Raw genomic sequence first — 23357 nt, 5'->3', positions numbered from 1 at the left:
GTAAGTAACTGTGCTAACAACTAATTGCTAAGTGGGCAGTTGTGCTGTGGAGAGCTTCAGATGGATTACTCTGACAGTGTAGCCTGATCCTTTTTCATTTCCTGCCTAACCACTCCAAAAGCTGAAATGGTTAAAATTTGTCGATTGTTTTCATATAAGTTTTTGGCCTAAATAGTATTTTCATAGTGTTGCTAACCAGTTTGTGTCTATTTGTGGGATGACAGTGAAGCTCAATTTAGTATGTTTTGTTAAGTAATACTGTGTTTTAACGTTGCCAGTTAGTCTTTTTAAAAATCTTTTGTTGATACCCATTGTTATTTAACCCCTGTACTTGACTGAGAAATAAAATACTGGCTTTAATGGAGAGTAATAAAAACTAGATTTTTAAAATTTTGATTCAAATAACAGCTCTTACTCTGATGCTTTTCCAGTTATTCAAGTACAATAGTTACTGTAAAATAAACAATTCATAGCATGAAATAGCATAATCTAATAAACTAGTTTTCTTTTGTTTTTTGTCATAATGTTTGAATTTTTTAATGATGCATAAAATTTTGGAAATAAGAAGTACAGGGTTGTTAATTTACAGTAAAATTATGAGTGTGGAACACATAAAAGACAACTATTTAATTAGACACTTAAAATTAGTTTTCTGCTTTTTAATGTACTTCCTTAAAGCATTTTATTTTCAAATTATTGGATGGGTGCTTCCAAAAATGTTTTCCCAAATTTTTGTGTATAGTTCCAAATATTTGAACAAAGGTAGTAACAATCCTTTTTTGAAAAAAAGCAGATAACAGCTGGTTTTTAGATAGAGCTTTATAATACGTATTACAGTATTTTTTCTGATCTAACAGATATTTTTCTTTCAAGAGATTTAATACATAAAATACTGTAAAGTATTTTTCAAAGTTTTTCATTTTACAGTTGACTTTTTCTATATACAATTTAAAAAATTATTTTAAAAATTTATAAATAAATCTTTCTATAAAGATGAAAGATTCTTAATCCCTGTTCCTTTCATGAGTGCAGTGAATATTGTGCTCAATTCTTTGAGCATATTCTGAAAAATTAGGAAGAATTTTCTTTTCAGATATATTCTTTGCCTTTGCTTTTCAGAACACAAGGTGTTCTGTTGCAGTTCAGTTTTGATTTGGCGCAGCTGAATGTCTTGTGTCATCTAATTATTTATCTCAAGTCTTTACCTCTTTGCTACAGATATTTAGCTGTGGGACTCCAGTTGCTAATACATTATTAATGCAATTTCACTTATGCTTGTAGAGACAAAGCTGTATTTTGCCTTAATTCATTTGACTTTTGTTTTAAAAATTAATGGCACAATAGTTTTGCCACTACTTTCATCTTTCTTGCCACTTAAGGATGGAGAAATAAAAGTACTGATAGAAGGAACTGTACTTTGAAAGAGTTGACTCAGCCCAGCAGTGTCTGGAGGGCACTGTCCAGAGGAGGACAAATTGGTCCTTTAAAAACCAGTCACTTCCAAGTGATAATGTGACAGCAGTTCCAAATGTTTCATGTTTTAGATAGATGTTTGTTTTAACTGCAAATAAGGGTATTCATGAAAGGAGAGTCTATTTAATCAATCTATTTAAGTCTTTGTGAATTTCTTTTTCAGTATTTTTTATTATGTCCTGGCATTCATTGTAGTCTTCCTTCATTACTTTGAATAATGTGTGTGTAAGCTTTAATCTTGGGAGGAATGAAAAGGCCTAACTTAATGTATATGGAGAATTCATTTATGGATTAATGTAATTTTCTTAGAATTCTGTATTCTTTACTTTAGCTGACTAAGGGGGCCTGGTCACTCAGTCTTATGTTTAATTAAGCAGCACTGCTGAGTTCTAAAAGAACAAATGAGTTCTTTTCTCTCTTTTTTGTAAGGCGTTTTACACTAACCTTTCTTTTCCCATTCGTCCATCCCTGCTGCCTTGCTACCATGGAAAAGCCTGACGGAAATGTCTGCAAGCAGCACATCCTCCGCAGGCTCTGCAGTGGCCTCTGTCTCCACACGCCCTCGGCATCAAAAGTCTATGTCTGCCTCTGGTCACCCTATCAAAGTCACACTGCCAACCATCAAAGATGGTACTGAAGCTTACCGACCAAGGTAACAGATTGATGGGCATTTCTTTATTGCTGTGCACTTCAGAAGTGCTCTTGTTCAGTTTGTGACAGACATCAAAGTGTTTGTAATCCAGTCGAAACAGCTCTAATACTTGAAATAGAAATAATCAAGAGAGATTTTCATTGTAAAATCAAACAGAGTATGAATTGTAAAAGCAAATCAGTAGCACATTCTGTTTTTAAAAAGAATCAAGAGCGGGGTTTCTTTCCCATCTTTGAGAAACAGTTGTCATGTAGGAGGGCTTTTAGCCTGGTCTTTCTCGTTATTTATGCTTCTGTTTTCCCAGCAGTGCAACTCAAAGAGTGCCTGCTGCCTCCCCATCTGCTCATAGCATTAGCACCACCACTCCAGACCGGACCCGCTTTCCCCGGGGCAGCTCCAGCCGCAGCACTTTCCACGGGGAGCAGCTGCGGGAGCGGCGCAACGCCACCTACAACGGCCCGCCCGCCTCGCCCTCCCACGAGACCGGGGCATTCGCGCACGCCAGGAGAGGGACATCCACAGGCATCATCAGCAAGATCACCTCCAAGTTTGTTCGCAGGTTGGTACCTCGAGTTTCAAGAGAAAAAAGAATTATAAAAGCCCAGCCTGTAAGCAGGACTTTAATTGAGAAGTCTTTGACAATTTCCAGTTTAACTCTGAAGTAAATATAAATTTAGTTAGGATGTTGCTTGATTTGTGTGTGCCTTCCAGAATCTGCCTTGTTTCACTTCTGTGTGCATATTGTAACCATTGTTTGACCAGCTATTTGCTTCTTTACCTTAAAGGAACAAAAGAGCACTGCTCAAAAGGGACTTTTGCTCCTGTTTCACAGCTGTGATACAATTAAAGTAAAATCAAATTCATTTAAATACTGAAAAGAGTGACTTCAAAATAAGTCATTATTTAACATTAACAATATTTTACTTTTTTAATTGGATGCAGTTTGTTTGTTGCAAGGGCAATATTTACAATAATTTTATTGCTGTGCTTAAAAGGAGTAGGTATTCACAAGTTATTTCTGGTAATTCTAAAATCTGTGAATAAATGAGAAGTTAGAAACAGGCAGAAATCTGGAAGTGTGGAAATAATAGTATTACAGTATCATACAGCCTGTTTTATTACGTCATCAGCTTCTTCAAATGTAAGTTCAGGTTTCTGAAAGAAGAAAACGCGCACATCCTCGATCTGCATTCATTCCTGTGATGATGCTATCAGTAATAATCCTGTGAGGAGAGGTGCTGAGAGAGGTTTTCAAATACACTGTTCAAGATCAAGTGACTGTTGACTTAGCAGTCACAAGAGCTTTCCCAAAAGGGGGACTTAATTTTCATTTGGCCTCTTTCTACTAGTGATTTATCTATTCATTTCATCTGGTGAGCTGATAGTGTATCAGTGTGTGTCTAAGTAATACCTCCTATGAAGACCTAAAAAGAAAAAAGTGTATGAATTACTTTCTTTTTCCAGAAATCTGAACATACAGGACTGTGATCCTCCATTATTAGTATCTCCAGCCCTTATGTAGTTGTAAGGAGAGAATTGTTCTCTGACTTCAAAGAGAAAAAAAGTATTGCAGCAAAGCTAGCCGACTGTTGTCAGTGTAGATTTCTAAATAGGAAGAAAGGTGTTTTCTGTTGAGTAACTATTCAACTTCAAGAGTACAGGCTGCTTTTTTGTGTAATAGCTCCTTGTTTTTTGCAAGGAATGGTATCTTGACTTTGTTTTTAAGAGTTAGATCAAAGAAATAATGTTTTCTTTATCTTAAAATATTAAAATAATATTTTAAACTATGTGTTTAGAATTAAGATATCCTAAATTTATGTATTTTAAATGTATCTTTATTATAGAAGATTTTATACAATTTCCTAGTATGCTTTATAATGTTAAAAGTATATTTTGTCACAGCCTTGCAGGGTGTGTGTTTGTTTTGTTACTGGTGATAGTGGGGTGTTTTGTTGGTTTTTTTAAATTTTTTTTTTAATTTGAGTTGTTTATGACTTAGTGGCTGGGATTACCTGGGTGGAGGTCCAGGGGGTTATTTTTTTGCTGTTCTTTGAGTTGGATTACATAACTTTTAACTTCTGTACTGTTCAGGAAATAATGGTTTAAAGTATACTTTTACTAGAAAGTGTGATGAAAGACTTTTTTTACTAACTTTTGACAAGGGTAAATGCCTCTTCTGGTAAGTATATAAAATAAATGCTTAATGAGAATGCTTAGTAAATAGGGTATTGAAGTATTTTGAATCAGTAGTTTGTCAAATTATACTTCCCTGGTGTTAGTTACTAAAGTATTAGTGTTTTGAAGGTATTACTTTAATCAGGTAATTGGAATTGGGTGCTAAATATTGGTACAGTAGCACTAGGAACACACCTAAGTGGCTTACACAATCTGGGGATATATTTCAAGTTGCTTCATACTAAAAAGACATAATATAAAACAATTCCTTGCAAAGCACAGCTCTAATGCAACAAGTTAAAGATATATTTAATCTTGAGTAATCTCACTGAAGTCAGTGTAACAGCTGATTTGCTTAAAGTTAAGCAGATGTTGAAGTAACCTTCCTGAACTGGGCTTCAAACTTTTGGTCCCACAAACTCTTAGGCACATCTTATTGTTAATTGCTTGAGTGTGCTTAAGCGTGGGCTTGTCTCAAAGTACTTTCAGGAATACACAAAGGCCTGACCCACAAGGGTGCAGAGTGGAGCCCCCCCTGGACCACCTTGACCAACTGCTCCTCTGTGCTTGCTGGAGTTACATGTGGCCATTGCTCTGTCTGCAGTAGGTTCAGAACAACATGTTAATTTTGCCAACAATTGGGAAAATTTTCAACAATTGCACATCAGAGCCAGAAAAATACGAAGGTGTCATAAAGGGAAAATAAAATTACAGTTGTGAAAAAATTCTATTAAACAGTATTAGGCTTAACATTATTATACTGATTCTTTTTTTTCTTCAGTAGCTATTTAACATTGTTCTAGGTTTAGGTTTTCTTAACTTTTATTTTTCACCTTTATCATTGAATCTCAACCTTAACTTTGTTTTGAGGGATCCAAGTGAAGGCGAAGCCAGTGGCAGAACTGACACCTCAAGGTGAGGAGTCACTATTAATACTTCGCTCCTAGGTCTTTCAAATCAAGTGATTTCTTAAAGCCTTTTAAATCAGGATGTAAAAGAGAATAGTGCTTAAGTATTCTGTATTTCAAAAATGTTTTCTATTTGGGGGGAGGGGGTCTTGTCGAGGTCCTTTATATCCCTCATTTCTACTTTGTTGCGAAGTATTTAATACCAAACTTTATGTAAGCATATTCCTTTGAATAATAACACCCCCTACAGGAGTTAAGCAATCCTTTAGGCTCTTAGAATCATGATTTGACTTACAAATATTTAACGGTGTTTACTTTTGGTTTCAGTGGACAGTGTAAACACTTTGTGTGTCTGTGTGTATATATGTATCTATTAAATTTTTACTATAGTTACATACTCTGCTCATTACTAAAACTGCTGCTTGCCATAAGTAAACACCTTATAGTCCCTGAGAAATGAATGTCACTTGCTCTGAGAAGCAAAGCAAGTGACATTCAGTCAGAAGGGTTGGTGACTGCCAAATACTGAATTTCCGTGGCAACTACTGTACACAAATCTATAGATGCTTTGTTAGCAATAAAACATTCCTTCATATGCTCATTTTTCCAGTATATCTGCTCTTTTGCCATGTTTCAGCTTTTGGTGTGCTTAAGCACAGTGCATATCTCTTTATTTTTCTGCTTTCTAATGAACAGGCATTGTAGTTTGCATTCATTCTAAACTGGTCACTTACAGAAAGTATTAATTTAGTTTTCAAAACAGAAAGCCTCCAATAAAAAAAAAATAAACAGCACATTCTTACCCAGATACACTGTATATAATACACAATGCATTTATCTAAGTTAGCCCTTTTCAATTCAGAGTCTCTTAGCTGTAAAATTCTTGGTCATGGAAAGGGAAAAGAGACTGAGTGTTCAAATTAAGTGTAAAGTTGCTTTCAGCTCTTGCTTTCATTCTCTAGCTTTCTCTGCTTTTTGTCATCCTACAGTGTCTGTTTTGGGCTAAAAAAAAGTCATTTGAGATCTTATCCCTGCTCTGTCTCTTAATTTCAATGTGGTTCTCTGGGGATCACACAAAGTTGAATTAAAACTGCTTGTTTTGACTCCTCTCTGAATCATGATGACAGTTTATAGACTTGAAATGAGAGCAGCACCTTTCCCCAGTGATGGATGGGGAGGCATCAGCATCAGAAATACCTGGGGCAAAAGCAGATAACAGCTGACTGTGGAATTACTTTAAAATAATTAGTGCTGGCTCTCAAAATGTTTTCTGCAATGGAACAAGTAATCTATTTGATAAGGAAGCATCAGACTAAGAGCATTAATTGGAAATTGCTCCCTTGCAATTTTGTCCTTTATCAAATAAAATAGTTTGTCTGTATTTGTAAAATACACGTCACTGTTTCTTACTTGTAAAAGCTGCTGGCCATATACTCAAATGGTGACCAACAGGCTGTTCACAACTAAATTACAGTCCAAAATTTGCCTCATCAGTTAAAATAAAACATGTTATTATAAGGTCTTTCGACACAGAGAGAGGTCAAAAATCTGAACAAATACAAAAGGTGGGGAAGGCAGAAAAGAAGGGAGGGAATTAACTAAAGACTTGTGAATTGCAGGGTGGGATTTCTTCCTCTGCTGCTTTTACAGTATGATTTCTGCTTCAGGGTTGTGTCCCTCAACTTCAGTTTTGTTCGTGTATGGCATGCTCCAGATCATGAAATCAGCAGAACTTCAGTCATGCTTTTACATAGATTCCACTTTCTTTGGAGCAGTATGGAGTAACGTGTGTCTGCTGCAGTTCCCATTGCACATGTTGTCATCAGAACATTGTAGAGCAGGGGTTTCCAAACTTGCTTTGCTGTGTGCCACTACAGTGGCACGGTGCTGTGCTGAGCGCACGCGCGAGGCGTGTGGGGCAGGGCTGTTCCAGCAGTGTCCATCCCACTCCCTGAATTAGCTTGCCCATGACTTGTGGCATCTCAATGGCAGTTTAGAAACCCCTGTTCAAGAACTGTATTTCTCGTCTCTCTCTCGGCTACACTGCTCTGGTTTTGACTTTGCTGTGTGTCACTTGTTCCAGGAGTGTTTCTGGGGAGCCTAAAGACAGAGAGAAGGAGGATAGCAAAGATTCGAAGCCACGCTCCTTGCGCTTCACATGGAGTATGAAGACCACGAGTTCTATGGACCCAAACGATATGATGAGAGAGATTCGGAAAGTGTTGGATGCCAATAACTGTGATTACGAACAAAAAGAGAGGTTTTTGCTCTTCTGTGTCCACGGTGATGCACGACAAGACAGCCTTGTTCAGTGGGAGATGGAAGTCTGCAAACTGCCACGATTGTCGCTCAATGGAGTTCGCTTCAAGAGAATATCTGGGACTTCTATCGCATTTAAGAACATTGCATCCAAGATAGCAAACGAGCTTAAGCTGTAAAGAGAACCTAAATTCTTTGGGATCAGGGAAGATTCATACATGATCTACACTTTGAATGTACTGGTTTCGCCTAATGTGATTGGCCTGTGAAACTCCCCATGTAGAAATTGCCCTTATTGCAATAAGGTTATACATAGTTATTCAGAATTGTAAAGTTAAATCCAGTATGACCTATATTAAATAACTGTAGCTAAAGAAGTTATGTTCACATGTACAGGTAAGTATATAGAGCATTCTGTTCATTTTATGTTCATAGAGTTGTATAATAAAAAGATGACTGCTTAAATTCAGATCTTGTATAGTTGTCTAGATTTCTGCACAGAAATGTATGTTTGATGCTTTGAGTTGGAAAAGTTCTTCCCTATCATTTACATTTTTGGTGGGTTTTATAAGTCTTACCTCTACCATGTGTTTTTTAAAAACTTGTGTCCTAAGTCAAATGCACAAACTAGTTTCCACAACTGTAGCATGACCATTTTTAATTATTTAAAAACTGTTCATGAGTTGAACCAAAAGTCAATGAGTAATTGGCTTTTGTTCTACATGAGACTGTTCCTGCTTATCTTTGGCTCTTATCCTTGTTATTGGACAGTGTTTAGTTGAAAAAAAAAGAGACAAATATGTTTACAGTGTTGGCACTTACAGTTTAGAAAATTTGTTCTGCCTTTGGCCAGCTCAGAGCTGTGGGGGAACAGAAACCAGGCATAAGTGATTTCTATCTGCAAATTCCAGTGCTTATTCCCATGGCCCATTAACAAATGTAGCACCAAAATGGAGAACCGGAATAATTTCATTTGAATATCTTGGTGTAAAATATCACTTATTTGCTGCCTTCAGAATACTACAAATTCCATTTTATGGAAATCTATTAACATTGGGACTGTTTAATAGCACAAGATAATCTGAAGTGTTGACCAATTGTGTAAATTAATAATACCACCTCAGGAATTAGCTTGGCTTTTGGAACATGTGCCCCCAAAGAGTACATGCAATTCCACATAATATTTTACAGCTAAACATACATTGTTTATAATGATAAATTGTTGATTTATGCTTTTGTGGTTGTACAGTTTGTTCCCATGTAACCTGTTTGTGTTTAATATTTTACCAGATTTCTTGTATTTATTCCACATCATTATGCCTGTAATGTGCAGCTTTGTAATTAGGCACTTGCCTACAGAAAAGAAAAAAAAAAAAACAACCCCACTTTTTTTTTTCCTTCATAATTAATGATGATAAACTATGTAAAACCACTAGTACTGGTACATTTTAATACTTGTTCTTTTGTACTGAATTAACCATAGAGGTTGGTTGTGCAATGTTATTTAATGTCGTAATTACTGTAATATCAACATATGGGCCCCATCTGCACACTCTTGTGAAGAATAGAAAGTTCATTAAGAAATCGTCACTTTAAAAAATAAAAATTTAAAAAAAAGCTGTGGTAAACTCTGTAACCCTAAGTTAGAAAGCTGTAAGTGTAGTAAATGTGCCATTCTCTAATGGCTTCTTGACCAAGATGGACTTTACATACTGTACTGTGATGTAGCTTTCCTATGTAACAGTTATGTTCGGAAATGGACGTGTATTGTTGCCTTAGAAAAAGGGTGGTGTTTGGAAAGAAAGAACTGTAGCCCCTTTTCTTTTTTTTTTTTATCTGATGTTCATTGAACCAAATCTGATGCAAGTCATCTTGATTCACTGGTGCACTCTATTAAAACTTACTTGAACAGTTCTCATACTAAAATACTTGTTGTTTGCCCTTTATAAAAGCACAGTCATCACTGCACGTAGCAAAACAATTTAAAGGTGCACAGGCTCCATCTTCAGCATCGTGTGAATTCAGAATTAGCATTGCATGGGTTCAGTGGTCCTGCACTGTTCAGAAACTACCAGTGGTTTAGCATTGCTGAGAAATGGATGTCCAGGAGCTTTTACAGGAATTCACCAAAACTCAGTCTGGGGAGGAGGGGGTTGTGTGTCTGCTCAATTTGCCCATAAATGTCCATAAATGGTCAATTTTTCTTAAAAATACACAACTGTAATGTAACCGTGATGCTAATCTAAGGTCATGTATGAACTTGGTCATGAAACAAAACCCTTTGCCATTTCAGAAGGTTCAGTGGAAAAAAATATAGGTCATGCTGTGAGACAGTAGATTAAGTACTTAGGAGAGCTTCCCGCTTTATAGGCACTGTTTTTCCATGGCTAACTTTGCCCTAGATTGCCGCTGGTTTTCACTGCTCCATATAACCAGAGATGTAGCAATGTTCCATAAAACACACAGCTTTTCCAGAGGACAGAGCTGAAAAATTGTACTTCAGCTTTCCCATGAAACATGGCACTGCTAATTTAATGTTTATATATCAGGCCAGCTTGCAGATGGTGTACTGTCCAGTGGCTGCCAGCACTGTGAAATTGCCCTGATTCCTAAACCCTGTGCCCTCCTCCTTTTGCCTTTCTGGAAGATGAGCTGTGACCCATCTCATGCTCTCCATAGCAAATATACCTGGAGCTTCCTCAAGGACACAGTTTGAGTGCAAAAGGTGTAAGTGGACACAAGTGCAGCATTTGGCTTTCCAAATCTGCTGCCCCAGCAGGAGAAAGACAGGAAGATCGAAGGAAGCAGTTCTGAAAATGTCTCTGGTTTTATTGGCAAGCAGAGTCTTCTTAGTCTGGGATCAGTGAGACAGTGCCTACCCAACCTCAGTGCCTGGTTCTGGGCACCCTCAACAGCTGCATTGTGCTGGACCTGTTATGTATCGGTTGCCCTTTAGGTAAGAGTGGGATAAGCTGCATTTCAGATCCAAATGTTCCCAACTTCCATGTGGGAGGGGACTGGTGTGGCGTTTTATCAGCACAGCTTTAACTTTAGAAGAGTTTTAAGCACCACATGAAACTTCCCAGCTCAAGGTAAAGACAGGATGCCTCGAATCGTCAGAGGCCTCATGAATTCATGTAATTTGTTGAACTCATGTAATTGTTGGCAGCATCTCTAGGGGGTGTTTGGGATGGGTGGAGGGTGAGAGTGGGGTTACTGCATGGTTCAGCAGTCAGGGTTGGGGTTTTTTTGCATTATTTCTTGCTTTGAGGTATACCAATATTTCCAAAACTAGTGCATCCCTTTTCACACAGTCCAGTTTAAAAACATCAAAATGTATATAAATCACTGAAAATACAATAAACAGTCATTCCTGGTCCACTGAATGAATGACACTGCTGGGGAACCAAGTGGGGTCATTATGCCATATGGTAATGGATGATGCTAAAATTCCATGAACTGTTCAGACATGAGGTTTTGGTATCTGGTGTCATACACCTGAGGGTATCTTGGACCTATTTATCTCAGAATATGTTGTGATTCCCCTGCCACTATGCAAATGGAGACACTAAATTTCAGCTGAGAGATGTATTCTGTGAGGTTTTTGGTAGTTGAGTTCTGGAAAAGGAAGCAAATTTGTGAGGTACAAACCAAGTCCATGGGGAAAGGTCTGCCTCTCTTGGGAAGATAGGGAAAAATTATCTACCTCAGAGCTTCTCATTTATTGGGATAGAGCACTTCTCCTGTAGAGACAGTCCTGAGACTTAGCCCACACTTTCCACCCTTCAGGCCTCCATGGCCCCACTGTTCTTTACACAGCTTTCTGAAGCTATGAAGGTGGTGAATCACTTTACTTTCCAAATATCACACACACATCTTGGGGAGATGCAGGTTGTTCCTCGGTAAGAAAAATCCAGGCGAAAGGATTAGTCTGTCCCCGTGTTGCATCTCCGTGTCCAGAGCATTCATATGCACATCAAATGTTGATAAATACACCAAGTGGTTTAATAAATTGTATCTATCCTCCCTGTACAATTTTGGGTTTCTTGATGTGCCCCAGCTGAGGAACGCCGCTTAGGAGAGGCAGCTGTTACACTGCAGCACTCCAGCCGCGGAGGTGGGGCTAGCAGCCTCCCCCAGCATCTGGGCAAAAGCCACTGAGAACCTTCGCCACTTTCCCTTTGGCCAGAGGTAGCCGAACGCAGCTCAGGACGCAGAAGAGGCCGTTCACCCGTGGCTTTAGTAGGAACACTTATAACTGAGGGATGTCCGAGGAGCTTGGCGTTTTTCTCTGGCGGGGAAAGAGCGTGACCTTCTGCAGCGGTGCTGCCGTGGGCCGGGGCAGTGCGTGAGGTGCCACGGAAGGATCTTCCAAAGGTCTCGCCGGCGCTCGCGGCGCTGAGGCCGAAGCAGCCCGGGCGCGGTGCGGGGCTGTGCCACCCCATACGCGCTCACCTGTCCCCGCTGAGCTGATGGGCTCCAGTCGCGGGCTCCCACAGCAGCTCCCGGCTTCCCGCACCAGAGCGGCGGCGGGGCCAGGGTCCGCAGCCGAGGGCACCGCCAGCCCTCGCCCGCCTGCCCCGGGCCGGGGCGCCTCTTCCCGTGGCCGTCCCGCCCCGGGGAGGGGGCAGCGGCCGCCTCCGGCCACACCTGTGGCGCTGCGGCGGAGGAAGCGCCCGAGGTCGGCGCAGACGGGTTGGCGCCTTGAAGGCACCATGACGGTGGGTGCGCGGCTGGGCGCCAAGGTGAGGGGCAGGTTCTCCCGCCGCGGGCCCGGCGACGACCAGGTCTCCATCCTGCCCGGCGAGGAGGAGGAGGCGGCGGGGGCCGGGGGCAGCGCGGGGGCCCCGCGGCCGGCGGCGCTGCAGGAGGAGGAGGAGGAGGAGGAGGAGGGCGCCGGCTGCAGGAAGGTGCGCTTCGCCGTCCTGCCCGGCTCCTACGAGCCGCTGCGCCCGCCGCGGGCTCCCGGCAAGCGGCCCTACGGGAAGCGCCTGAAGAAGTATGGAAAGGTGAGGGCACAGCGCGCCCGGGACGGCCGGAGCGGGGACCCTCGACACGGGGACCCTCGGCATGGGGACCCCCGGTACGGGGTCTGCGGTGCCGAGAGGGCAGCGGGGCCGCGGCTCCGAGAGATCCGAGGGGCTCTTGGAATGCCCCTTATCCCGCAGGCATTTCAGGACCAGCGCCCGACTTCGAGGTGGGGTCAGGGCTTGCTCTGGACCTGCCCGGGAAGGAGCTGGTGCTGCTGGGGAGGGCCGGACACCGACCGTCGCCTGGATCAAAGAGCACAAAATCTGTCTGTTCGAAGTGAAAATGACACTGAGCTGATCCATGTGACGGGTGCTTTGCCTCGCTTGGTTCTGCGTTTCCCTCGGCGTCATAATTTAAAAACTATTCCTTTAAACTTCCAGTTAATTGGCCTGCATTTTTCTCCCTTCCACTGAAGTGCCTGAAAGAAACGGTAAACAACACTGCAGGACATTCCTTGGCTAAGGTGACCCTTAGAAATCACTGCTGTGAGTTACAGGGGGAAAAAAAAAGCAGCTTGTTCTTCATCTGTAACAACAATTTTGGGTCAAAATTGTCCTTTTGCTTTCCTGTATGGGAAGTCACAAGTCCTACAGTCTGGTGGTTTGGTTTTCCTCCCACCGGAAGATGGGTGCCTTTGGTTACAAAACTGCCATGTGGAAGAATTCTATTGTTTTTTCTCTTGTTCATGTCACTTAAGTACATCTCAGGTATGTCTTGGATGTTCATAGCAAAAACTAGTTTCTGTGTTAGCAGGAGAAACCTGTCTGCTGTCAGGAATCCTTTCCTGCTGCTGAGATTACAGATGTCAGCATGAGACTTGACTTTCTACTGCATTCTATTAAAAATCATGATTTTGGTAAAGATATGCTTGCTATGTCTGACACGCAGAAAATGCCATTAGCCTGGCAAAGTTACTTTTGAAATTCAATTTACAGATGTCAACATTGTCAGGAGCTGCCTCTCAAATCCTATTATTTCAAAAAGAATCGAACAGAATATTTCATTATTTTGTGATGAATTTGATTTGAAAGAATTTGATTCTTTGCGTTTCCAGGTGTGTGTTTTCCAGGTCCCATGCTGTAGGAAGCTGTCTCAAGCCTGTAGGCCTAATCTGTACGGTGCAGTTTTGTGAGAATAGTTGCAGCAGGTCATCACTTTGCTGGTGGTACTGTTGGTATAAAGATGCCTTTAATGGTCTTTAGAGCACAGGCCAGTTCTTGGGCACTGTGTATTCCCTTTTGTGTTGGTCAGATGACATTCCCACAGGGAAGCGTTGCCAGTTTGGTTCTGGCATAAAGAACAACTCATGAAAGAACAGGTGAGGTCTGTGTAAGTGAAGGGCAGGAAGGGGGAAAGAAGACTCCATTGTGACATAGTTAGTCAGGGGCGGATGTGGGAAGGGAAGGCCCTGCATCTCCTCCTCCAGCCTCAGGGTCTGTCCCCAGGCTTGAGCCACCTTTTTATTTTGGCATCTTAAGTCCTTTTGAGTAAGTTTTCATGGGAGTAAAACCAGCAAAGTTCAACTGTGTAGTAGCATCGTGACAACTGAAGGTTTTTATGTGCCACAACCTCTGTAATTCAGCTTTAAGAAATCATAAGAATATAATAGATATTGACTGGATTTCATGATTTAAAAATACTTACTCAGATTCTTTTTTTTCCCTGTTATAAGAGGTCACTTTAATTTAGTCCTGCACAACCATTAGGAGTTACTAACAATTAATTCTGATATTCCTCCAAATCTGACTACATTGTATTAATTCCCCAGCTGAGAGCGGCCACATAAGCAAAAACTATCAAAAGTGAAATTAAAATTAAATTAAGGTTTTCAGTTAAATAATCCATGGCAAGTTTATCTCTAGTACAGTACATAGATGAGTTCCTGAATGTGTACTGATGTGGACCAAAACTTTCTTATTTTGACAAAAGAAATCATATTTTGACAAAAAGCAGTGACCTTTCCATAAAAGTATTCTCAGTGATTACTGCCTTCTTGTTCAGCTCCAGTTTTAGCACGTTATGAACTTCTAGGAATTGCTAACATAGAACATGTAATGTGGGAATTACGTACTTCTACAAACAAGGGTGAATTTAAACTAATTTTATTCTTGAATAGAATCACATGTAAAAGCCTGGCTTCCTGTGGAGGCTGCATCCGTTCAGTTTAACTATACCCCGTGGGTGTGTATGCCTATATAAAAATAGATGGTAAAATGTTTTTCCACTCTGCAGCCCTTGTTAGCTGTGGGAGAATTTCATTTTCTGGGGCTGTGACACTGGCTGTCGGAATGATTTTATGTGAAGGTATTTTCTTTCACCTTGTCTTTTTTTAATCCCTTTTTCTCATCTCTCTCCCCAGAATGTCGGGAAGGTTCTGCAGAAGGGTTGTCACTACTTGGTGGTCGGCCTGCAAGGATTAGCAGCAGCCTATTCTGCTCCCTTTGGAGTGTCAGCACATGTGGCATCCTTCGTCCGCTAGCACAGCTCCCTGTGCCCCATGGGAGAGGACACGAGGCCATTGCTGTTTTCTCAGGATTAAACTTGAGACCTGGATCTGAAAAACCTCTTGGACCAAGCCCTGAGCCCCTGCACCAAACCCTTTCCAAAACTGAGTGCTCTTCTCTGAAAAAAAATTCCAGTGCTTTGTAAAATCAGATCGGGTCAAAGAAGTGTAAGGATGAGAAAATCATCTTTGAATAATTGAACTGAAGTTTGTTTTCGGGCATGAGTTGGTTTTCCAGAGCTTCCTGCTGTGTGGAAGGAAGCCAAGGATGGATGGAAAAGCAAGTAGTTGAGGGAGAGAGAAATGAAGGAAAACAGAGGATGGGTGAGCAGCTGGGGAGATGGAGATGAGTTTGGGTAGTGAGAGGAAATGTCAAAGAAGTGGAGGAAACAGATGACAGAGGATTAGGAAAGTCTTTGGTTTTCTGAGATTCTGAGTTTGGTGTATTTTTTTACCTGAAAGGGTTAAGTTTATGAGTGTACTTAAAAATATACTTGGACATAAATGGAATGTGGCCTGAGACATGGAGAGCTTTGCTGCATCATAGTTGTTCATTTCAAACCCTGGACATAATGAGCCTTTAAATAATCATGAGAAAGATGTAAAAATACAGAAACAAAATGAGGTGTGTATTTGTGATTTTGGGGGATTAAAGACTCACTATGATTAACATTTTAAACTTTTCCTCTGCTACTGTGAAATCTGCATATATTTTTTTACTAGGAACAGAGTTTATGTATGATATACCTGATTCTGGAAGCTGGGCCATTTTACGCCTAATTCTGTGGTGTTCACCAGGGGAAAAACAATTAATTGCCAGCTGCATCTGAGGAAAAAAATATACATACAGTGTTTGGTATAAGAATGTACAAGTGTGATGTATGAGAACAGGGCCAAATAACCTGCCAGCTCCATCATCATTTCTGCACCTGGAAGCTGTAAACAGAGGATGTCAATATCAGATAGCTCAGTGCTGCAGATGCAGCAGCTTCTATGTCACACCTCCAGGGACATAAATTGTATATTGATGACACAAGGACAAGGTGGTCGATGTGCCTTAAAAATTTTGTGGGGTTTGTTTGTTTCTGTCAGTCTTTTGTGGTAGTCATAAATTACTTCCCTGCTAGCACTTTCTTGGTATTATATATCTTTCTAGTTTTGATGGTGTTTTTGTAATTAAGGAGTTGACTTAACTGAAAAAAAAAAATGCTGTTCACTTGTTTTCTTTGCCTTTTCTGAACAAAGGAGTTTGTATGTCTTGGCAAACCACACCGTATTTCTTTTAAATGCAGCAAATGAATCAGATGCGGGGGTGGGGCAGGGTGTTATGCTCTTTTCTAACTAGACTGTAAATAAAAGCCACGAGATCCATGTCTGTTTTTACCTACACACATAAGTAAGCGCACAGAGGAGGAGTTTCTCAGCAGCAGCCCAGCCAGTGAGGGGAAGCTGCAGTGTAAACTTCCCCACGTTGTTTTGCCTGTGGCCTCCTGGCCCTGGTAGGACATGATTGTAGCCCAGACCATGTAGAAATGCTCAGGAACAGCAAGGTGTGGAGATGAGGCTGCAGAGGATCTAAGGTTGCAAAAGCTGGAATAGCCACAAAGGGATTTTGCTCATTGATTTCATACCTTCAGTTGTTTCTCTTGAGCTTTTTTGTGGGGACAGACCTGTCCCTCCTATTTGCCCCACCAACATGCCATAGGGCTGTTGATAATGCAGTAAGAACAGGGCTGTCCTAACACCCACATGCCACACCAGCCTGTGGAGTTTGGGATTAACTTCAGATTTTGTTACATGACTCCCTGTTTCACAGTGCTCTTACAGTATAAACCATTAGACTTTTTTTCAAATTACTAAAGCCGTGCAGGAAGAGATTTGTGTCTCCATTTTTCTGTGTGGAGTGAGTGTCCCATCTATTTGTCTGTATGTCCCCTGACTAGTAAGGCTGATCCCTCATTGCAACACACAGAGTCCAACCCATTCAGACCTTCTACACAGGTAAACATGAACCTTAGCTCCTGAACTGCTCAGCACAATGGACTTTTGCCTGCTGACATCCAGCCTGGTGCAACTTTAAGGGATTACCTGGTTACTATCCATACAGAACCTGAATGACATGTACATGGTGCTTCTGTGTGAGTCTGAGAAAAGAAAAGCCTCGGGCATATTGGTGAGTCAACTTTGGCTGGCCAATGTTTCTAAAATAGACCAAAAACAAAGAGGAGAGAGAAAGAAAGCTGTAACCTGTGCTGCTGCACTAAGCCAGCTAATGATTCATTTTCCTTCTGCAAAATGAACTGATGGTTCTCACTGAGGTTACCAATTAGTGCTGCTTATCAGTTCTCCTTGAGCAGTGATTCACTCCTCAGCTCCTGAAGGGAACTTGTGAGGCCAAGCCTTGGCCTCAGGGTTTGCTACTCTCTTCATTAGCCCAGCTCAGGAAGCAGTGCTTAGAAAATCTGAATCCAGAGGGTGAGGTTCATTTCTCAGCTGGGTGGATGACAGAGGGCTGTACTTCCTGTCAGTCATGGCAGCATCTCTGTTGGGCCAGGTCTGGCTTAGCTGTGATGCAAGCAGGTGGAACAGGGCAGGTCCTGCAGCTCTGTTGCTAAGTGTTGTCTCGGTGACATGAGAGATGAGGAAATGTTCCCTGACCCTCTCAGCGCAGGTTGGCAGGTCATCTGCTCAGCCAACAAAATGGGCAGCCTCCATCAGAAGCAGAACTGCCATGCTGGAAGCCTGCACGTGAGATGAGGGAGAGCAAGACGTTGGTGATGGGGAGGAGGTTGGGACTGGGGAAGAGCCTGGGTTCCCAGCCCTGGCAGGTGCCAAGCCATGAGGGCAGTCTGGGACTGAATCTTGGCTTCTGCACAGATGTTGCGTATTCTTGGCAAGGTGATCCTTGGAGAAGCCACCCCAGCAGGGACAGCTTTCAACCCACAGGTGCACACAGGCTTTTTTATTAAAATAGGCTTGTCTGCAGCTGAATTCCTAGTGCCTCTGAGGAACAAAACAGATGTTTGACTCGCTCATAACAATGTGGGATGCAGTGGATACCATGATGAATACACGAGAAGGTTTGATTTGATGTTTGAGCTGGACAAAATATGTTCCTCTCTTCAGCCCCTTGCATGAAACCTCTATCCATTGTTTCATTTGCCAGGTTTGTCTTCAGTGGTGTGATGCTGGCCTATCTGGTTCCCTTCATCTTTCCATACACCTTTCACTGTGCTTCATAACAAATGGCAGGATAAATACGTTCAGGAAGCTGAATACATGTAAGAGTGGCAAGAAGTACATGGTGAACTTGTCCATGCTTTTCTCAGAAACAAACTCCACTTACCAGACAGCTTGGCAAGTCACTTTTACTTTAAATTCCTAGCTATTCCTGGCAACTGTCCAATGAGTCACAGAGCAGAATAAAGCATATTTCTGCTGGTTTTGCCAGAGTAATTACTCCTCTGGCTTACCATACACGCTCTGAGGAAATGGCAGAGGACTCAGAGCTATTGTCCTTTGTCCTGTAAAGAAGCACTCTTGCACAGCTTGCTTTGGAAGTGCAGCGATTGAGGGGAGCTGTACCATGCCACAGCACTTTGGCAATTCCAGATCTTTGCCCCTCCCAGGTCACAGATCACTTCAGGAATGAATGTCCTTTCTGACCTCTGCCTGTCTGTAAGACTGGGAAAGGGGCAGGTTTTGTTTTGGGGGGCAGTAAAACCAGTTGTCTCTTTTTCTGTATCCCGAGTCCCTTGTTAGCTGAACACTGGCCTCTTCTGAGACAAAACTGATCCTAAAATATGCACAAAGTTGCTGCAGTTACCTGTACAGAGTGTGCTTTGGAAATCCCTTTTTCTTCAAGTGTTATATGTAACAGGTATAATTCGCGCCATTTTTAGCATGATATATATATAATATTAAATAGTTGTTAGAATATACCCTTTTGCATTAGAAGCCCTCCCCCCTTTCTCAGGCAAAACCAGGTGGATGTTGAAACCCGATTTACAAGCAAAAGGATGTGGCTCGCCAGGAGATGGGCCTTATCTGAAGCGATATGGAGACACCCAGGCGCTGATCATCGCGTGAACGACCCGAGATGGACATCAGGAACATCCCCCGGGCTGATACAGGTGAATACCGTGTTCCCATAAATTTCATCAAGGGTTTCAACAACTCCAGACTTCGAATTGTTCTGCCTTGTCGCCGAGAAGGAAATCTTATCAACTTATGGGACTCTGAATGAAACAAAGGACTCAATGCCGAAATCCTGGCTTCAGGCAAAATTTTCCCTATACAAATCGCTTGTACCAGGATGGTGGTGTGGGAGCATAGAGTGAAACCTCTGCTGAGGCTGATCTCTGTGTCTTGCACCCAGCGCCGATCCCGGGCTCGGCACTGTCCTTTTCCTTGTGGCTGGCTAAATTAGATCCCTATTGCTAAAATGAATTATTTTTATTTTTTTAATTCGGCTGGATCATTTTTCATTTATAACACAAGGAAAAGCAGAGAGCCTGAAGAACTTGTAGATTAATGGAGATAATTAAATTAAGAGAAAGTAAAGGAATAAAATCCTTCCTTTTCTTCTCCTTTCAGGAAGTAGTATTAATCTGCCAGGCCTGTTTTGGGGTGAAGTCTAGACTGGGCTCAGAGAGGGTGGTGCACTTTCCTGAATCCTGCAAGGTGCATGAGGAGAGACACAGGGCTCTGGACATTCAGCTGGAGGAGGGAAGACTTAGGAGAAACTTGACAACAACTTTTCAATACGTAAGAAAGGGTTTCCAACAAGATGGGGCTGGGCTCCTTACTGAAGGAGCCAGACAGCAAGAGGTCATGGTCATAAATCCAAACTGGGGAGTTTTCAGCCAAGTCAGGGAAAGCAGTAATATGATCATTAAGCATAAGAAGAGGTTACTTCAGGAGGCTGAAGTCTGTCTGTGGAGTGTCTCAAGGCACGACTGTACGAAGTGGGAAGCAGCCCAATGCGAATGCAGCATTCACCCTGCTGTGAGCGGGAGGCTGGAGGAGAGACCTCCTGGGCTTCTTCCAGTCTGGATGAGGCTGAGAGTGGGATCCTGCCATGGTAAGCAGAAAGCTTTTAATTTACCTACTGTATGGAAATGTAGAAGACTGAGCTCCTCACCCTTGCTAGAAGCACTGACGCGAAGAATAAAGCTTTGCTCCTGGTAACAAGGAGCGGCTGCCGAGGGTGGCAGCGAAGCTGAGGAGCAGCTCAGCTTCCACCACTGCTTCCACTTCCCTGCGTTCCGCTGGCTGAAAGGCGATTGTCCTTTACTGCCATCTCCTGGGAAAAAACCCACAGATTTCCAGCCTGCCCTGTTGTTCTGCCTCATCTCCTGCAGGGATTTCCTGCCTTTCCCTAGGCTGGCCTCCGTGTTTGTCCAGAGCCATCCTCAGGATGTGGGGTCTCAGCAGTGTAATGTGCATCTCTGTACACCGGTGTTTCCTATCCAGTGGAATCCTGAGCCTCCTCTGTCCAAGTGTTTCAAATGTAAAGCCATAGGAACATTGTTTTTGTGTAGTTTTTTTTTTTTTTCCCTTCAACACCTAAAAATGCATTGCACTTTGCCTTGAAGTTCTTGCTGCATCTCAAAAACATTCCTTAAGGAAGATTCACTGGAGGTGAGCGGATGAGCCATGGCCACTTCTTGTTTCTAAATCTCATCTTTTTCTGGAGAGATGACAGCTGCCTACAAGAGGATGTGTAATTTTGAACAGGAGGTTGGCAGACTGGAATGAGACCCACCCCCCCCAGGAGTGCCTTGGACCCCAGCTCCAGCAAACCACACGTAGTTGCCTCCTTAAGCTTTCTGTATTCCCCTGTTTCTGCTGCCCTTAAAGGATTCTTTGCTCCTTTCTTTCCTGGGACACTGAACTAGCATCAGATTGTTTTTTCAGCTGTGGCTGAATTAGGGTGGGGACTTTCCTGTCCTTGGTGAATCCCATCCTGCCCTGTGATGGCTGACAAACCAGAGCTGCAGAAGTGTTAATGTTTGTGCTGCAGAACAAATGCCCTGGTCCCCTCAAAGCCTCTCCTTTGGTCCTTACCTGCTCTCCCAGGTGACACACAGCTCTACCCTGAAGACTCCTGAAGCTGCCGATGGATGTTATATTCAGATGGAAAATAACATTTACAGAACACTAGGAGAACTCATAATGTTAACAGCCTCTGTTAGTTAATACTGGGCCAAACATTTGCCAGGAAAAACAATTTCTGTGTTGTCCTGATGCATTTAGAGAGACTGAAGTTTAGCTTTTGACTGGAAGAAAAAGATACTTTTTAATTAATCTTCCTATATGTCTGGAATGACAGCTGATAGTTACCAAAGTAGCCGATCAACCAGCCCAGGTTTTGGGTATAAATAATTCTCTGTATAGGAAAAACCTCATCAAAAAAGAGAGATCCTTTTATTTGTTTGCTCTGGCTTCATTAAAAGGCATCTATCATTAATGACTCTATTTATGACTCTATCATTGCCAATTTCTTGTCTGAGATTTTTCCCCACATGAATTTCAATGAGCTCATTTCTAGTGCATGACTCACTGAACTCTGATTTCCTTCAAGATTTTAAGAGAAAACAGCAATGCTTTTATCCTCTCCTCCTCTCTGTGAAAGGATTTTTTGAAATTATTGTTTGTTCTAACTTTGGAAAAAGGATATATTTTTTGTGTGTGTGAGTATAATGTGATTTTTATCACATCTTGTTGAAATCAGCACTTGGCTGATTGTTGAAATCAATACTTGGCCATGTTATCCCCTCATCCCTGCCTTTTGCTGAATTATCAGAAAGTCACTGAAAAAATAATTGCCATATCCCTGGTGTGTGCATTTAATTCCTTTACTGAGACAAGCCCAGGCTACATTTAGTTCCAACCTAACACAATGACATGTAATTGAGGCCAGCATTTTGCTGTCTTTGTCACTGTTTTTTTTCATAATGTCCATTCAAACCTCTCCCCTCAATGTGGTAATATATATCTTTCCAAAGTACAGCACTGTGTACATATTGAAGACCTAGAAGATCCCCAGCTGTTTGGTAACAAGTAAAGAAACAAGAAACAAGTAAAATTGTTCAACTCTTTCCTCATCATTCATCTTAGGCCTCTGATTGAGCTGCTGCTACAAGAGTATCTAGGTTTGTCTCTAGAATTATCTCAAATATCCCACTACATTTGAAGGCAGATATGCCTTTTACGTTCTCCATAAGTTTTTTTTCTTACCTGAAAATTTGTCTTGTGCTACTGAGTTAACACCATGCTTTTTAAAGATATGTCAGCATCATCCACTTTCGTGACTGAGGGAGCCCAGCCCCAGTTTGCTGCAAGACTGACACTGTGAATTTTTCATGTGATCAGACACATTTTAAGGAAGCCTGAAACAAGGGAAGACCCTGGTGCAGAGAATGTCAGCACAACTGTCCCGAACTTTGATGATGTTATGTTAAATTGAAAACATGGTTATTTGCTTTTAAGGGCAGGAATACTGTGCCTGCTCTGGCTACAACAAACAGCTCTGTCACACAAGAGGCTGTGTTTGGATTGCAACAAAACCAGTACCTATTTTGTCTGAGTGGCTCTATTCACATTGCTTAAGAGTACAAGAAGCTGATGGCTCCTAGGTAAGCACCAGTGTGCCTGGGATGGAGGATGAAACAAACCTGCTGGTCAGGCTGTTTACTGGAGGCTGTTTGGGAGATACCTGGTGCGTGGGTGAAGAGGGCTTTCCTCAAAGCCTGCAGACTCAGACCTGAAACATTTAGCCACAATTGTGCTGTCTGCAGCTATTTCTGATTTTGTGTCCCTTGTTTCATAGCAGGAGAAGAGAGATAATACAGATGCTGCTGCCTTCTGTTATTTCTTTAAGCTCCTTCTCACCATACTCTTCAAGAAAAGTTAGGGCTGAATGTAACAGAAGGGCTGGTCTAAATAAAATCTCCTTAGGCTTCTTGGGTCAGTAGATGTAGGGAATGAAAGCTTAAGGTCCTTCTTGGATTTAAAAATGTTTTTTCTCTAAATTAATACCCAATTGTTAGCTAATGTGAGCTATTTCTGAATTCAGTTAAAAAGTAATACCAACTAAAAGAATCTGGTTCTGTACATCACTGTGCTGCCTGTAATGTGCAGCTAGGAAGGAGCTGTAGCTTTTCACAACCATCAAGGTCTCTACTTCTCCAAATTCTCATGCTGGTAGAGTATATATGTGCTTCAGACCTATTTTCTCTGGCACCCAGAAGAAGCTAGCAAGCAGTAAATCACCCTTTATTTTTTTTTTTTCCAGAAAAAATTATCTCAAAGTTCTGTTAAATTCTGTTATTTTGATACCTCATAGGCAGAA

At 41.8% G+C, this 23357-nt stretch overlaps 3 protein-coding genes across 17 annotated transcripts in view; all 3 read left to right on the top strand.

Moving 5' to 3' along the window:
- The window catches only part of MARK1 (microtubule affinity regulating kinase 1), a 56435-nt gene extending 47054 nt beyond the window's left edge, over positions 1-9381 (top strand). For 2 of the 6 annotated variants that reach the window (XM_053973359.1, XM_053973364.1), the window contains 4 exons: positions 1967-2125; positions 2430-2684; positions 5171-5215; positions 7292-9381. In XM_053973359.1, coding sequence (XP_053829334.1) covers positions 1967-2125; positions 2430-2684; positions 5171-5215; positions 7292-7646 — 814 coding nt within the window. In that variant the 3' untranslated portion in view covers positions 7647-9381. The remainder of the gene's footprint in view (positions 1-1966; positions 2126-2429; positions 2685-5170; positions 5216-7291) is intronic. The other 4 variants (XM_053973361.1, XM_053973360.1, XM_053973363.1 and 1 more) reach the window with 4 other exon arrangements.
- A 2327-nt stretch (positions 9382-11708) lies between these two features.
- On the top strand, positions 11709-16372 carry C3H1orf115 (chromosome 3 C1orf115 homolog). The gene is made up of 2 exons (XM_053973494.1): positions 11709-12476; positions 14858-16372. Exons 1-2 carry the CDS (start codon positions 11940-11942, stop codon positions 14975-14977), a joined length of 657 nt encoding a protein of 218 aa, XP_053829469.1. The 5' UTR covers positions 11709-11939; the 3' UTR covers positions 14978-16372.
- An 81-nt stretch (positions 16373-16453) lies between these two features.
- Positions 16454-21453, top strand: LOC128805032 (uncharacterized). 10 transcript variants are annotated; one of them, XM_053973461.1, is made up of 6 exons: positions 16457-17749; positions 17879-17899; positions 17988-18881; positions 18978-19134; positions 19598-20084; positions 20365-20533. In XM_053973461.1, exons 3-6 carry the CDS (start codon positions 18805-18807, stop codon positions 20523-20525), a joined length of 882 nt encoding a protein of 293 aa, XP_053829436.1. In that variant the 5' UTR covers positions 16457-17749; positions 17879-17899; positions 17988-18804; the 3' UTR covers positions 20526-20533. The 10 variants fall into 10 exon arrangements, 9 of the variants coding, with proteins under 9 accessions (XP_053829440.1, XP_053829433.1, XP_053829432.1 ...); XM_053973459.1 differs by having other exon boundaries at positions 17879-17947; positions 18168-18881; XM_053973460.1 differs by having other exon boundaries at positions 17879-18282; positions 18631-18881.
- Positions 21454-23357: the final 1904 nt, after the last annotated feature.

The sequence above is a fragment of the Vidua macroura genome, chromosome 3 (assembly GCF_024509145.1).
Source record: "Vidua macroura isolate BioBank_ID:100142 chromosome 3, ASM2450914v1, whole genome shotgun sequence".
Classification (NCBI taxonomy): Eukaryota; Metazoa; Chordata; class Aves; order Passeriformes; family Viduidae; genus Vidua; species Vidua macroura.
This window is presented reverse-complemented; position numbering and strand designations above follow the sequence as displayed.